Genomic DNA, 17415 nt, shown 5'->3' on the forward strand with positions numbered 1-17415 from the left:
CTACTCTTTCAGCTAAGGCCTTGAACTGCCAATTCCACATGATTCAGTATCAGGAATTTATGTTAGACCAGTTAACTAAAAACTAACCTCTGATGAACCATTAGATAAAAAATCTGTACAGGAAATGGTACATAACATTCAGCAGGTCAGTAATCATTCCTTAAAATGCGGCTATGATGCACTGGAGGCTTCCTTTAGATCAGCCATGACTGGCACAGTGATCAGAAGACATGCATGGTTAAAAGAGCAGTCCTTACCAGACCATGTTAAATCAAAGCTCCTAGATGCTCCCATGGATAAGCTCAATTTGTTTGGCTCCCCTGCACAGCAGGTGCTGAAGGTGGTGGAAGAGAAAGCAAAATCTGTCCAGACAGTCAAGGATTTCTTGCAGGTCCAGCCTCCAAGGTTTAGCAGGAACTGGCCTTCCAAGAATTGGTCCTTTCCAGACATCTCCAATGCTCCGAGAGGCAGGAATAGGCGCTCAAGAGGCAGGGGTCAATCCAGAGGTGCCTACAGGGGACGTCAGTGGCAAAATAACAACCAGCGAGGTGCAGCCACAGATCCAGCCACCACCACTTCCACAGGACAATCACAGTGACTTGGCTCTGGCACCGCCTACCAGGGAACAACTAGAAGCACCCTTAGGCGGGAAGCTAGCCTTATTTTCAGTGAATTGGCATTACATCACAGGAGACAAATGGATTTTACAGACAATAGACCAAGGTTACAGGTTTCACTTCCATACTCTACCAAGGAAGAGAGGAATGCCAAACCTACCTCCAAATCAGAAGACAGAAGCTCTAGAACAAATAACTCACTTACTAAGGATGAGAGCTGTAGAAAGGGTACCATCTATGGAACAAGGGCAAGGATTTTACTCCAGACTCTTCCTGGTACCAAGAAAAGAAAACCAATGGAGACCTATTCTCGACCTGTCCGCTTTAAACACATACCTCATTGTTCCAAAATTCAAAATGCTGACCTTACAGCAGCTTCTTCCCATGCTGGGCAAGGAGTCTTGGCTGGTAACTCTAGATCTCAAGGAGGCATACCTGCACGTCCACATACGACCAAATTGCAGAAGATACCTCAGATTTCTTGCAGGATCAGAGCATTATCAATTCTCAGCATTGCCCTTTGGCTTATCTACTGCCCAGAGTATTCACGAAATGCCTGGCATCAGTAATTGCTCATTGCAGGCTTCAGGAATTCAAATTTACCCTTACCTGGACGACTGCCTGTTACAAGCGGACAACAAAACAAATTAACAAAAGATTTGGAAAGGGTCATTCATCTACTACAAGCCCTGGGATACACAGTCAATATAAAAAAGTCAAGGCTGATACCATCCCAAAGGATAACCTTCTTGGGTGCAGATCTGGACACATCAAAACAAATGGCATTCCTGACAGTAGAAAACAGGAGCAACTCCCTCTCTACTTCATGGCATTAACAAAGCAGAACCAGCTAACAGCAAGAAAAGTCCTGCAAGCCCTCGGTTACATGGCATCCTGCATAATATTGGTTCCAAATGCCAGACTACATATGAGAAAGTTACAGTGGTACCTAAGGAATTTATGGTCTCAGCACAAGCACAGCCTAGAAACCCAAATTCCAATAATTCCATGCCTGAAGAAAGAATTCCAATGGTGGGCTCAGGCCTGTCAATTAAACAAGGGACTGCCCTTCCACAACACTCAGCCAAGCCAGGCCATCACAACAGACGCCTCAGACCTCGGTTGGGGGCACACATGCTGGACAAGTGCATACAAGGCTTATGGACTCAAGACCAGCTGCACCTACACATAAATCAAAAGGAAATGCTGGCAGTAAAACTGGCAATTCAGGCATTCAGACCATTTCTTCAACAGGGTCAACTGCTGATAAGGACGGACAACACCACAGTTATGTGGTATATCAACAAACAGGGAGGCACACATTCATACCCTCTATGCCGGATGGCAATGGACCTCTGGAATGTGGCCCTGAGCTTCAACATTCAGTTACAAGCAATTTTTGTGCCAGGAAAAGAAAATATACTAGCAGACATCCTAAGCAGAACTACCACAGATGCTCACGAATGGACGCTGCATCCGGACATCTTCAAAACCATTACAGGGAAATGGGGACTACCAGAAATAGACTTATTTGCATCCCCACACAACCACCAACTGAAAAAATTCTGCACAAGGACGTACCACCCACTTGCTTGGAAAGTGGACTCCCTATCCTTCAGTTGGAAAAACCTGACAGCATATGCATTCCCACCTCTTCCTTTGATGCACAAGGTGCTATTGAAGATCAAAGAAGACCGTCCAAGGATCATCCTGATAGCTCCAGACTGGCCAAGGCAACATTGGTACCCATTACTGAGGAGCATGTCTCGAGAACAAATATGGCCTCTGCCCTTGTACCCCTGCTGTTAACACAGAACAACTTCAAAACCCTACATCCAAACCTGAAAACACTGCAGCTGGCTGCCTTAGCATTGCATAAGACCAAATAACCCAGATTTATCTCAAAGGGTTAAAGACATTATCTTGGAGGCTCGCAGACCCTCAACAAGAAAAAAATTATTCAGCAAAATGGAAAAGATATCTCATTTGGAGTACTGCAAAAGGAGAAAATGTGGCACTGGTAAACATAGCTAACGCCCTGGAATACTTGGCAGAGCTCTTCCACAACGGCCTGTCCTATTCTTCCATTAAGATTCATGCATCAGCTATTTCAGCAGAATACAACTTGGATCCTCCAGTCTTCTCACATCCTCTACTCAGGCAGTTTCTGTGAGGAATTAAAACGTAAAACCACCTAGGAAGCCACCATTGCCAGCATGGGACTTGAACTTTGTGCTAGAAAAGTTGACACTACCTCCTTCGAACCAGCAGCAACAGCAGAATTACAGTACTTATCATGGAAAACTGCTTTCCTGCTTGCAATCACTTCAGCAAGAAGGGTATCCGAGCTACAGGCATTAATGGCAGTACAGCCCTTCCTGATCTTCCATCAAGATAGAGTGTCCATGAGAACTAATCCTACTTTTATGCCAAAGGTGGTCTCCAGGGTATCTTTAAATCAAGCTATCCACCTACCTACATTCTTCCCCAACCCACAGAACAGGGGAGAAAGACTGTTGCATACCTTGGATGTACATAGACAATTACGTTACTACCTGGACAGGACCAAGAGCAATAGAAAAACTGACCAGCTACTGGTAGCATATGCAACAGGAATGGAAGGAAAAGCAATTTCGAAACAGACAATCTCTAAGTGGATAGGAAATTGCATTAGATTTTATTATTCCTACCATGGGAAGAAAACTCCAGTAAACATCAGGCCTCACTCTACAAGGGCTACAGCCACTACCACAGCTTTTTTATGAAGAGTGGCTACCAAAGACATTTTAGAGGCTGCTACTTGGAGCTCCGTGCATACATTTGCCAAGCATTATAATTTACCTTTATACCTCAGATCCCGAGCAGGTTTTGCCACTGCTGTTTTGCAAGGGATCTTAACTACACCATAATCTTATTTCTCCTCCTCCCCCAGTTTGGCTATGGTATTCTACCCATTTGTAAGGACTGCAGATGCATCCTTGAAGGACATAGTACAGTTTTGTACCTACCATAAATGTAGATGCCCGATAGGCATGCATCTGCAGTCAGGATTACCCACCCTCCTTCCCCTCTGTGGTACTCCTAGGGTATTTGCCCATCTTGTAGCTAGCTGGGGGAATCTATTATGGTGTATTTGTTTGTATATATGTACATACATGCTTATTTTTTGTTTGCTCTCTACTATTTGGAACCATTTGCATTTATCCAAATTTAGCCTTCCTAGAGGGCACCTGGCATCTGGGGCAAGAAACACTGAGGAAAATGGCGTCGGCTGATGCCTTTATACCCGAAGAACTGCAGCTATGACTTCGCGTGAAGTGCGACACCAGCCGAGGCCAGACCCAGACTTTGGAATCCGGCCGACCGAAGGGCTGCCTGACGACAGGACAACCCATTTGTAAGGACTGCAGATGCATGCCTATCAGACATCTACATTTATGGTAGGTACAAAACTGTACTTTATCTGCCACTGGAAATGTTCCCTCATGACATGGAGTGTTTCCCCAAACATGATGTCTTCAGGAGGTGAAGCTGAAGCAAGATTCTCTTCAGAATCTTAATCTTCAAAAGAAGTATGAAAGGGTCCCTCCTCAAATATCCCTGTGCATAGGAGCCGGTAGGTATAGGCATTGGACCTGAGGTAGATTCCTTCTTAGAGGCATCTCTGGCCTTGGGCCAAGGTACATCTGCAATCCTGATGCCAGTCTCTTTGTAAGGAACAACCAATGCAGGCATACACCTTAAAAGAACGTTGCTGGTAAAAGACCACCAGTCAGAAACCGAAGTCTTCAGAGCAACTCTGGACCAAAGACTGAAAACCAAGGTCTGTGCAGAAGATAAGGGAACTGACAGTATGTATGGGTCTCAACAGAGGCCTGTGCCACCACCTCGGTCGCAAAAGGGGGCTGCGAAACTGCCTCACCTTCCTCAACAATAGTGACCCTTAGGAAGCTGGCAGATGGTGAAAGGTTGCCATTAGAGGCCCTATGCTTGGGTCTTTTTTCCCTGTCTTTCCAATGCTTATGGCGCTCAAACTCGGGACGACTGGATGCCACTGGACGATGCGAGGTAGATGGCAGACTAAGATGCCTAGCTAAGAATTCGGCCCTACACCTGGTATTCCTAGAATTGAAACAGGCCCAAAAACAGCAACTAGGGACCTCATGATCCAGTCCTAGGCAGGCGACACACCAAGTATGAAAAGTGTGGGATTTGCTTATCACAGCAGAGACAATTGTTAACCTTATCCGACACGGGTTAAAGTAAGAAGAGAGTTCCCAACGAGATACATAGTTTTTAGATGACTTCTCTCTGCTGCGGACCAACACACTGAAACACTGCAACACTGCTCAGGCTCCAACAGCAAGAAAAACTGATGTCATGGCATCAGCTTGCTCCCTTTATACCCAAGCATACTGGGTTCAGGATAGAACATCTGCCAGCCTTAGGGGAAGGGAGATTTTTACTCTGGTAGTTGGGCTGGCCAAGGGCTTCCACAGCAGAGGAAATCCCACAAGTCAGGACTGCAACAGTGAAACTCTAAGAACATTCACTGAATCTAGCACTGAGATGGTGTTTTATATACAGAGGGAAAATCCCATGGAACTGCTCAAAGAAGCCCCATCAGGTGGTGGCATCTAGTGGTGGGACATTTAAAAAGAAATATATATCTGTTGGTTGAGATTGTCTGAAGACATTTATTACCAAATTACTCATGTACTGCATCTAAATATTGTGCTGTTAGAGTTTTAAATCCCTGTAAATACATTTTACCTACTCTAATCACCTATGCCAGTTTATAAAATTTACTTGTTAGCTACCAGATGAGTTTCCATGAACTAATCAAGCAAACAAATGAAGAGCGCATGTGTGCATGTTACCACTAGCTCTAGCAGACATCAAGTAAAACAGAGGTACATGAAAGTAAACCAACTCTGCAATATGCTATTTAACACTAAGATGCAGATGTACTTACAAGTTTTCTTCTCTCATTTTTCTGTAAATGTCAAACTGGTAATCACCTTCCCCTTTGAAAAGGTCTTCGTCAGCAGACATATCGCAGAACACAGTTAAGCCATCTAAAATAAGATTAAATTAAATGAAACATCAGCCTTATACCCAAATCACACATTCTACATTAGTACATGCTGCAGTTAATCCCTGCTTTTGTTCAGACTGGAAAATACAATTCTGTAAAGGTACTCAACAGAAAAAAGTAGATCAAAAGAGCAACTATTGCAATAATATAAACAATAGGCTTAGCTTCATGACTGCTGGACTTTTTCTTCAGCAGTATCATCCCCTCTTTGTGAAAGAAAATAATGGTAGCGAGCTATAGCATCTCATATGATGTCATTACAAACAAGCCTATCCATGTAAGTGCAAGACTACATTGCACCAGCTTCACTTCTTTAAATGTTACTACTACACTCCATAGGTTCATAGGTGTGTTCTAGGCCAGTGGTTCTGGGCCTTTACAAGTCCAGCCTATAGGATTACCCTGGCATCGTGCCACCCGACCTTAGTCACTGGAGTGATCCCTGGGGTGAATTTTCTATTTCCCATCCACTCATCAAGATTTCTCTTGAAGAGGGCCAGTGAGGTGCTCTGCTTGACATGTATGGGAAGTCTATTCCATACCATGGGCAGTCTCTTGGTTATGAACCTGTCCCTCCAGCATGTTCTATTGATTGTGGTAATGAGACTGAGGTCTCTGGAGCGTGTGGTTCGGAGGGATTGGGGTTTCTTTAGATGTAGCATTTCTAACAGAGCTGTGTCAGACATGACTTTGTAAGTCAAGCAGAGATTCGTCTAAGTAAATGAAAGAACATTGCCAACAAGTAAATTCCCACCAACAGTCAAACTTTGCACTTGTAACTATATACACAAGTAAAGCCAGAAGGAAAGAAAGTACAGTTGATCAAGTCCTACTTACTTGTAACAGTAGATGTTTGTAGAACACACTATATTGCTGGCATATGGGCAGCAGAGCCCTGCTACCATTCCTCCCTCTGGCCCTCTAAAAAGCTCAAAGCTTCTCCCACTGCCTGGCTATGGGTGCAAAGGACCAATCACCTGGCAGGACCAGGACTGCCCTTTAAACCCACAGACATGATGCTTTCTGGTTTTCTAGGGTCCAGCAGGAAGAACAAATGAAAAAAAGAAGTTATGTACTCACCATAACGTTCTATCTGTGTTGTCAATATTCATTCATTCTTGATGAATGGGACTCAGTTCAGATCCTTGGAACTGCCTTAGCTGTTACACACCTTGGGCCAGCCAAAAACTGTCGAGCTAAGCCTCTACCCACAATACCCCTCTCTCCAGTACCTCAGATCGAGTTTGCAGACAATAGCAAGAGTATACACAGTAACTGTAAGCAGAAGCAACGTCCATTGTAAAACCTCTATGACAACCAAGGACAAGGTTTTGATCCCCCAGGAAATCTACAGGAGGGGGAAGGTTGATGGGATGCCAAGAATGAACGAAGATTCACAACACACATAGAACGTTATGGTGAGTACATAACTTCTTTATCTCATGTTGTCAATCTTTGTTCATTCTTGACAAATGGGACAGAGTCCCCAGCTACTTTACTTCCTGGGTGGCCTTATGGAAGGATATTCCTGAGAACCATCAAGACCAAAGGATGCTCTTCCCCTGGAGACTATATCCAATATGTAATGAGTGATAGAGGTATGAGGAGTAGCCCAAGTTGCAGCTAAACAAATTTCATCCATAGAAGCTTTTGAACGAAAAACTGCTGATGTGGCAACTGATCTAGTTGAATGCACTTTAACAGGCGCAGGTGACTTATGGTTGGTATGTGCATAAATAAAGGTAACACAATCTTTCAGCCATTTCGATAAGGTCACTTTTGATACAGCTTGCCCCACCCTTGGACCAGAAAAGGAAATCAACAATTGATCTGATTTGCTGGACTCAAGTCCCGTTCAGGTAAAAACGTAGTTGCCTATGTACATCCAGTAAGTGTAAGCAATATTCACCTATGTTAGAAAACTTGGGGAAGAAAACTGGTAATTCAATAGTTTGATTAATATTGGATTCAGAGACCACCTTATGAAGAAAGGAAGGGTTAGTTCTCAATGACACCCTGTCTTTATGAAAGATGTTATGGGGGGGATTCGCACATAATGTCTGGATCTCAGAGACTCTTCTTGTGGAAGTGATGGCTACTAGAAAAACAGTTCCAGAGGGAATTTAAGATGGCAAGTAGCTGCTGGTTCAAAGGGAGGCAGTACTAAAGATTGCAAAACCAAGGTGAGATTCCACGAAGCTGAGATCTCTGTACGAGGATTTTAGGCATAAAGCACCTTTGAGAAAAACCTTGCACAGGTGATGGGAAATTAGAGGATGGTCGTCATAGCCGTTGTGAAAATTGGAAATGGCTGCTAACTGGACTAATGGTGGAAACTGAAGCTCCTTGGTCAGAGTGACTAACAATTGCAAAACTTTTTCAACAGGTGCCGAAAAGGGATCTAAATTGTTTTCAGAGGCCCAAACCGAAAATCTCTTCCATTTACGAGAGTAGAGTCTCCTGGTGGAAGGCCTATAGGAGGGTCAGAAGAATCTTTTGTACTGAGGAAGTTATGTTATTCTGCCTGGCAATTACTGGAATTGGAGGAACCAAGCTTTGGGCTTGAGAGAGTGTGGATTTGGGTGCACTAATCCCTGCGGATGAGACAGTAGGCCTGGAACTGGGTCCAGAATCCACGGTTGGTGAATTAATTGAGGCCCCAGAAAGGGAAACCAAATTTGAATGGGCCAGAAGGCACCAATGAGAATCACTTTGCTTTGCAACTTTCGTGCTTTCTTTAGGAAGAGGGGTATGAGAGGAAATGCAGGAAAGGCATGAAGGAGATGCGAGGGCCAATCTTGAAGGAGAGCATCTCTCTGGGACTCCCCCTGAGGGGGGATTAGGGCAACATAGCTGCTGCACTTGTTCATTGGTGAGGCAGAGAGATCTCAGCAAGGCTGGCCCCATTGGCGAAAGATTTCCTTCGCCACTTTGGGATTAAGAGACCACTCATGAGGCAGTAGAATGTGTCTGCTCAGCTTGTCTGCTATCACCTCGGAACTCCCCGGGATATGCATTGCCACAAGAAAGCGGTTGGAAGGTATCACCCATTGCCATATTCTGGAAAGCTTTCTGGCAAAGGGGATAGGATTTGGTTCCCCCTTGTTTGATGATATACCATATACCACTGACATGTTTTCTGACTGGATCGTAAATGAAAGGCTTGCAAAGCTAGGAGCACTGCTTTCATTTCCAGGACACTGATGTGTAAGTTGGCCTCTTGTGGAGGCCAATTGCCTTGGACTGTTCTTCCCAGATAATGCCTCCACCCACCCCATCTAGGAGGTGTACGTGGTCATGATGGCCTTGGGTTGCGGGGAAACAAAGGGGCAGCACATTAGGATTTCTTCTGACTGCATCCACCAGGACAGATCCTTTTTGCAACATCCTGTTATTAAGATAGGGTGAGTCATCGGATGACAAAATATGGACCATTGGGAGGCCAGAAGCCATTGAAGTATCCTCATATGAAGTCTTGCCAATAGGACTAAGGTTATGGGCACCACCATGGACCCTAGGGCTTGGAGAACATGTAGAGTTGGCACTTTGTTTTTTTACTAGAATGAGCTGTACTTGAGACTTTATCTTTTGGAGCCTGTGAAAGGGTAGAGAAGCTATGCATGAAACTGTGTTGAAGTGTGCTCCTATGAATTCTAGGTCCTGAGTGGGAGACATCTGTGACTTTTCATAGTTGACTGCTATGCCCGGGGTACTGAACAAGTGTATGATGAAGTCTGTGGCATGAAGCAGTAGATGCCTGGTAGGGGCGGTGAGGAGCCAGTCGTCTAAATAAGGAAACACCCAGAATCTGTGTAATGTCACGTGAACCGTGACTGCTGCCATGCATTTGGTGAACACCCTGGGGGCTGTGGTGAGGCCAAAGGTCAGTGCTCTGAACTGGTAATGACTGGCCCCTAGCCAAAAGCAGAGAAACCTTCTTGAGCATTTGTCTGTCTTTATGTGGTAATACATGTCTTGAAGGTCTCTACAGCACATCCAATCATTTTTCCCTTGAAAGGGAAGAACAGACTGAACCGTGACCATCCAGAATTTTGCTGCTGAACAAAGTTGTTCAAAAGGCTGAGGTCCAATATTAGTCTCCAGTCCCCTGCAGTCTTTGGCACTAAAAAGAACCTGGAGTAAAATCCGGATCCTATCTGGTCTGGTGGGACTTCTTGGATGACTTTTGTCTAGCAGATTTTGAACTTCTATGGTTGCTTGGTCCCAGTGACTGGGTGGAACATCTGGGATTTTTCTCAGAGATCTTGGGAGAAGGGTGAAAGAACTGGCTTCGCCACTGAGCACTGAAAGAACTGGCTTCTCCACTAAGGACTCTATTCAACCAAAGCCTAAGTACAGGCTTCATTCCAGTAGAGTGGAGAACTGCCATTGTCATCACCTTGCACAGAGGTGGTGCCACTACTGTCCCTGGAAACTATCGTCCCATTAGCTTGACAAATCTGATTTGTAAAGCCATGGAGCGTATTATTATTGATCTCAAAAACAAGGACATAGGCAATCTCCAAGCACTTGACCCCACCCAGTTCGGATTCGTCAAGGACAGATCTTTCCTATTGAACCTGGCTGACTTCTTTCAGACTGTCACCAAAACCCTGGATGAGGGAAAGTCAGTACATACAGCTTACCTCGACTTGGCCAAGGCTTTTGACACAATCCTCCACTCTGGCATCATCGAAAAGCTAACACAACTTGGCATAAATCCCTATCTCATCAGGTGGGTAGCTAACTGGCTCACCAAAAGGACCATCAAGGTAAAAATAGGCACCTCCACCTCCAATAGCAGACCCGTCACTAGTGGAGTTCCCCAGGGATCTGTCCTCGGACTCCTACTGTTTGGCATCTACTTGTCAGAGGTCCAGACAAAGACAAAAGGCCTGTGGCTGACCAAGTTTGTGGACGAGTGTAAGTTGGGTGCTGTCATTGACTCCCCAAATGATGTTAACATACTGCAAAAGGGTCCTCTCAGCAACTAATGACTGGTGGCAAAGTCATGGCCTCAAGCTAAATGCAAAAGAATGTATCATCATACAATTTAGCAGAAACACGGTCCGTAAAGATTACCCATTAATGGCAACCCCCTAAACACACACGTGGTTTGAGACCTGGTTACTCAGACTGATAATCTCACATTCAGCAATCATGTAGTGGGCACTGGTCAGAAAAGCCTTTTACTTGATTCATCTCATAAATAAAGGGACTGCATTCAGAAAAAAGGTTATTACCTCTCCATACCCCTCCCTCATTGACCAATAAGTGAGTATAATGCCCCAATTGGTATGCACCTGTCCAAACATCTGCACAAACTGGAAAGGCCACAGAAATACCTCACAAAGAGAATCCATGGCCTCCAACACCTGTCCTATGTGGACAGGCTCAAATCACTAACACTCTACTCGGTACCATACATATTGCACAGAGGTGATCTGTGTCTCGTCTATAAGGGAATCTCGGACCCTGCCCTACTACAGATGCTCCATATCCGTAAGTCTAACTCCTCGTGCATTACCCATTCAAAAGGCCAGAATCTAACATGCGACATCAACAAAACCTGCTGGAGAGAGACGTTCGTCTCCCAGAGGCTGCCCCATCTCTGGAATAGACTTCCCATACACGTCAAACAGAGTACCTTACTGATCCTCTTCAAGCACAACCTTGATGAGTGGATGAGAAACCACAAATCTGTCCCAGGGGTTCCACCTGTGTCCCTCACTGACAGGGGGACAAGTGCTGACTGAGGTTTCTTTTTTGGGATAAACTCTTGGCTAGGCTTGTAAGGGCCCCAGGGCCATTAGCCTAGTAACCTCCTATGATCCCATGGTAGCCTCTTGTAATGATTCGCTGCACCCAAGTATCAGAGGTCATTTGTAGCCAGGCTGTCGAGTCCAGCGAGAGTCTTCCCCTGACTGCTTCCAGAGGAAAGCAATTGGGCCTCCTTTCAGGAGTGCTGGTAGGGTTGTCCAGAGACAGAGTCTCTGGAACCCTGGTTTCACAGGCCACCTCTGCCTGGCAGTCAGTGTCTTCCGTCTGAGCTTCCTCCCTCTGCCCGAGTGGAGCTGCCACCAAGTGTGTCCTGAAAAGGCCCCTGGGACTTTTTGAACCACATCACTCCTCTGTTTCCTGCAGTAGGATCGCTGAGGAGTAGAAAAACGAATGCCCGCAGCAGAGGGGTCTTTCCATCCTTTTCACACCTGACTAGTGTGCCCTTCACCCTGGGACTGAACAAAAATGATCCATCAAAAAGAGCACTGATGAAGGAAGACTTGAAGGGCTCTGCAGATGCACACAAGTGCATCCAGGCATGGCGTCTTATGGCAGCACCGGAACCCACTGCTCTGGTCATGCCTTCACCTGCGTGTGCAATAAGCCACATGGGCGGGTTCGATTTAGACTCCAGGGTGGCTGAGAGGTGACCTTATTTGCACCTTGTTAGACAGCTCCAGTAAGAGTCTTCAATAACTCAATCAGATCTCTCTGGAGTCTGGAAAAATGTGCATAAAGTTCAAAGACCAGAGTATGAAGGACGATGGAGCATAGACCAGCTTTCCAAATCTGTCCATCGTCCCAGACTCCCGATTAGGAGACTGTACATGCGTAAATGGGTGTGCCTTCATTGAAGGTTGAACATCGAGCTGGCACCTCGACATTTGTAAAAAAATCTACTGCCAATCATTAGCGGACCAGAATTCCACTGTGGCGACCCCTCACCGGGAAAAAGCCGAAAGACAAACAACAACAGAAGGACTCTGATTGGAGAGTTCCTTCTTGGTGACAGCCGCCATCACCATGGCATCTACTGCTAAACCCTTGGACCAATACTGGTGGTCCTCTGGTGGAGAAAGAATTTTGTCTGTTCTCCAGAGAATAGACTCTATGGAATCAGAGGCCTTCCAAGTCCACTGTGCAATCAGCTTAATGAGATTGTCAGCGGGTGGGGAAGTAGATGGTCGAGCACCAAACTCTTGCAAGTAGACGGATTCCTCTGAGACTAGGTCTTGGGCCTTCCAGTTACCCCTCTGAGGATCTCTAGGATGTCTCCAAAGGAAACATCTTCAGGGGTTACCAGGGGGAACCTCCCCCCTTCATAGAAATCCATGTCCTTGGTGACAGATTCTTCTGGGGAATCTAGGTGCTTCCTCTTGCATGTCTTCTTACGAGGGGGTCCCTCAGTGGGGGTCTCTGAGAAAGACTCTGAAGAGGAGGGACCCTTTATCCCATCGGTAAACTGAAGCTTCATGTGCTCTCTGTCCTGTTGTGGAGACTGGTGTCAGCTCTGGACCGGAAGATATGGCAATATGACACACTGATGCAAAAAAAAAAAAAAAACAGCTGGGAGCCTGCAGAGGGTAAAGCTCTCTCCATAACCTGAAAGGCAGGACCACCCCAAAGAGGAGTGGGAGCTTGGAACCGAGGTCACATGCCACTCAGAGTCTGCCCCTGAGGCAAGAGCCAGGGAAGGACCCACAACCAACACAGTCAAGAGCCAAGGTCGATTCTGCATAAAAAATAGGAGCCGATCCAAGACCCTCGGAACCAGCAGCTGAGTCTTGGCCCTGAGAATCTGTTGGTTCTGAGGAGGGAACCAAAAAAGTCAGAGCAACATCTGGTGCTGAGGTTGGAATGCCTAACAGCACAAAGGCATCTGGTACTGTAGGGAATGAAGTGCTGGGCTCTGAAGCTCCAGTGGAAATCAGAGGAGGAGATAACGTAGGAGAGTCCTTGAAGAAGATACCCCAACTCCAGAAAGGAGATGGGCTTGAGAAGGAGCAGGAATACCTCTGGCTGCCAACAACTGATCCATCAAACTCACTACCTCAGAGATACTCCTGGAGGATCGAACTGAAAATCCTGCAGGGGACGTTCCAGGAAGGACTGGGCAACTGGCCCACAAAGGGGTCTAGGAATTGTGAATACCTCTCCCTGGGAAGGAAATTCGGATCTGGATTTGGCACTGAGGGGGTGGGCAGAGCCTGCTGATGTGCCACTGGAGAAGTTGGCACCAAACCAGAAACTAAAGATGCCGGTGCTGGTGCCAAAGCCACAGTAGTAGCAGTAGTTGGAGCAGAGGATTCTTGAAGTTGTAACTTCAGTACCTTTGCTTTTGGTTCCGTGAAGGCAGTTGGAACCGTAGTCTTATGTTTTTGAGCCATTGGTGCCACACGGGACACAGGTACCGAGTGGTTCTTCTTTATGATAGGATCCGACTTAGGAGGGGAGGTCAGTCTTGGACAATGCTTCACTAAAACTAGTTTTCAACAAGACCTTCAAAATGAGCTTATTACAATGCTCGACCAAGGCCCAGTTACTAAAGGCCTGGTAGATGTCGCAGTCTTGGTCGAGATGTGGAGCTCCTAGGCAACAAACACACAAAAGATGCCCATCGGAATTGGGCATCTTTCTTCTATAGTCTAGGCACTGTAAATCCAGAAGTGCCTTTCTGTTTTTCCGCCATTTTGACAAACAGTGTCTAAGGAAACAACTTAAACGCACCAAAACATGCCCACACCAATGATAGGAGGAGTTCTACCAGTAATGGTAGTGGAGAAAATACCTAAGGGTACTAGAGAAAGAAAGAAAGGAAGGAAGTACCAATGATGGCACTAAGAATTATCGCAAAAGGTAAGAAGGCGGGAGAGGGGTTACCAACAATGGTAACGAAGATTACCAGAAGTACGGGGTAGAGAATTCAAACACACACACAGTTGGCAAAAAAATTATAAAGTACACTGTATAAAAGGATATATATGAGTGTGTGTGTGTATATATATTATAATTGTATAGATAGCAGAAAAGTACAAAGAATTAGTAGAATAAAATTTTTTTAAAGACTTACCTGACAGCAACGGCTGAAGCGTCTTGCTGACAGAGCGGCAATGGACACAAGTAACCTGTAAATGGTTCATATCTCCCAGACCCATGCTTACACTTATCAAGGGTATCAGAACTTGTCAGAGATTTGGGATGCATAGTTAGGCTTAAAAAGGCCCTTGTGGTCATTAGCCTAGTAAACACCTATGAACGAGTTCTGGGATAATGGAGAGAGGGGCACTGTGGGTAGAGTCTCAGCTCGAGAGTTTTTGGCTGGCATGAGCTTTGTAACGGCTGAGCCAGTTCTGAGGGTCAGAACAGAGTCCCATTTGTCAAAAACGAATAAAGACTGACATCATCAGATCACAAGTTTTGTGAACACCTACTGTTCCAAATCAAAAGCCACACACACACAAGCCACAAAAAAGGCTGCTAAGCAAAACTCAGTGGTAACTCTTAACAATTAACTATATGCATCCAACAAAACAGGATGGTGGGAAGGTACTGCCGATAAGGCAGTGTGTTCTATGAACATCTACTGTTAATAGGCAAGCAAGACAGGAGCACGTCATTGAAGATAATTTTGGGTAACGCAAAGACAGCGAGTGCTGTTCACCAAAATTACGGTCACTGACAGTGGAGTCTGATTTTTTTTTTCTCTATTGTTGTGTGATCTCTGAGTTGGTATATACAACTCTGGGGGGTGCAAGGGGGTGGGGTTGCCCCCCCCCCGAAAAACCCAAATTGTTTTGTTATTCCAGTTTCCTATAATTTAATTGCTCTGACTAGACCAACCCTTACTTCTACTCCACCCTCTAACTCCACTAAATCTACACTTGTTAATATAGCTATCCATATACCTCCACCACTTAAACTTACCCCAAGTCTCATCTAATATAAACAACATGCCTATCAAACTAGTAACTTTTATAACTCTAATACTATCGTTAATCTCCCTATCCTACATACACTATCTCACCAGACCTCTTTATACCAATCACACTCGCCCATTTCACACAACCATCTCATCGCCTTTACAGCACACACATTCTTCCATCTGCATATCCCCTAACCTCTACTCCCTCAATAACATTAACATTTTGCTCTTCACCTATAAACTCTTACCATACACCACCAAACTACTACTACAATTCTTACCAGCCCCATCTTAAACTCCACAACTTATAAACCACATACTAAACAACTTAAATACCTCTTCTCCCACATACACCATTTTATCTCTATCCTTGCCTCTGGGACATGCACCCAAACCCTGGTCCCTCTTACTCACATCTCTCCCTCCCCATCTCTTCCTCCAAAACCAGCTGTTATATCCCTTCACTAAATGCCCAAAGCATATGTAATAAAATCCCAAACATCCACGTCTGGCTTCTCCACAACAAACCCAATATTCTTTCCATCACTGAAACCTGGCTTAAACTGCACATAAAAGATTCAGAACTTACTCCACTCAACTATTGTATTATCAGAAATGATATAACACACAAGAAAGGGGGAGGTGTCAGTCTCCTTTACTCCTTATCCCTCTGTCACCCATTACTCCAAACCTATCCCAAATTTGGCAAAGCTGAATTACTTCTATCCCTCCTTCAAGTAAACAAAAATGTATCTGTATAACCACCCTATATATCCCTCCCCCCAGAGACAAAGTACAGTTTTGTACCTACCATAAATGTAGATGTTGGAGTGCTAATACAGCTGCAGTCATAACAGATGGGTTATCCTGCCGTCAGGCGGGTCTTCGGTCGGCCGAATTCCAAAGTCTAGGTCCGGCGTCGGTTGTCGTCGCTTCTTCCCTGACGTCAGTGCGGCAGGGGTATAAAAGAACCAGCAGATGCCATTTTCTTCAGTTTTTCTTGCCACAGATGTCAGGTGCCCCCAGAAGGAAGGCAAAACATAAACTTATGTAATAACGCAATGCAATATAATCAAAAAACAGTAGTGTGCCAGCAAATACACCATAAAAGAATACCCCAATCAGGTTGTATGAGGAGATGTTTGTCATAAGGCCTGTCCCGAGAGGGTATGGAGCGAGGGAAACCTGGACTGCAGCTGTATTAGCACTCGAACATCTACATTTATGGTAGGTACAAAACTGTACTATGTTCATCGTGCATACAGCTGCAGTCATAACAGATGGGTAGAATCCCAAAGGTAAAAGGGGTGGTAGGCACTAAGTGGAACTAGGAGGAGCAAGGATGCCCTGCAAGACTGCTGTGGCAAAGCCCGCTCTAGATTTAGAGTATAGTGGAAGGTGATAGTGCTTGGAGAAAATGTGCACAGAACTCCAAGTAGCTGCTTCCAAAATATCCTTGGTAGGAACCCCCCTGAGGAAAGCTGCAGAGGCAGCTGTGGCCCTTGTGGAGTGAGAGCTGATGCTTGTAGATACAGTTTTTCCATGAAATGAGTAACAAAAGCGTATGCAGTGGGCTATCCATTTTGAGATTGTCTGTTTGGAAATAGCCTTTCCTTGAGCACCTGTAGCATAGGACACAAAGAGTTGCTCTGATTTTCTGAATGGCTTTGCCCTGTCCAAATAATAACGAAGTTGTCTGTGAATGTCCAAGGAATGTAGTAGTCTTTCCCCTTTGTTTTGTTGGTTAGGATAAAAGGTAGGTAAGTGGATAGTCTGATTCAAGGCTACACTGGATACTACCTTTGGCATAAAGGAAGGGTTGGTTTGTAAGGAAACTCTGTCCTGATGGAAAATGATGAAAGGTTGCACAGCCATGAGGGCTTGTAGTTCCGAAACCCTGCGTGCTGAGGCGATAGCCAGAAGGAAGGCTGTTTTCCATGACAAATATTGCAGTTCTGTTGAAGCAGCTGGCTCAAAAATGGAGGCAGGGTCAGTTT

The 17415-nt window shown here is 45.2% G+C and overlaps 1 protein-coding gene across 1 annotated transcript in view; it reads right to left on the reverse strand.

Moving 5' to 3' along the window:
* Positions 1–17415, reverse strand: part of HASPIN (histone H3 associated protein kinase) — a 1280677-nt gene that overhangs the window by 79996 nt on the left and 1183266 nt on the right. The window contains exon 12 of the mRNA XM_044063451.1: positions 5593–5695. Within this exon, the coding sequence (XP_043919386.1) occupies positions 5593–5695 (103 nt within the window). The remainder of the gene's footprint in view (positions 1–5592; positions 5696–17415) is intronic.

The sequence above is a fragment of the Protopterus annectens genome, chromosome 2.part1, assembly GCF_019279795.1.
Source record: "Protopterus annectens isolate FY-2018-M chromosome 2.part1, PAN1.0, whole genome shotgun sequence".
In the NCBI taxonomy this organism is placed as follows: domain Eukaryota; kingdom Metazoa; phylum Chordata; order Ceratodontiformes; family Protopteridae; genus Protopterus; species Protopterus annectens.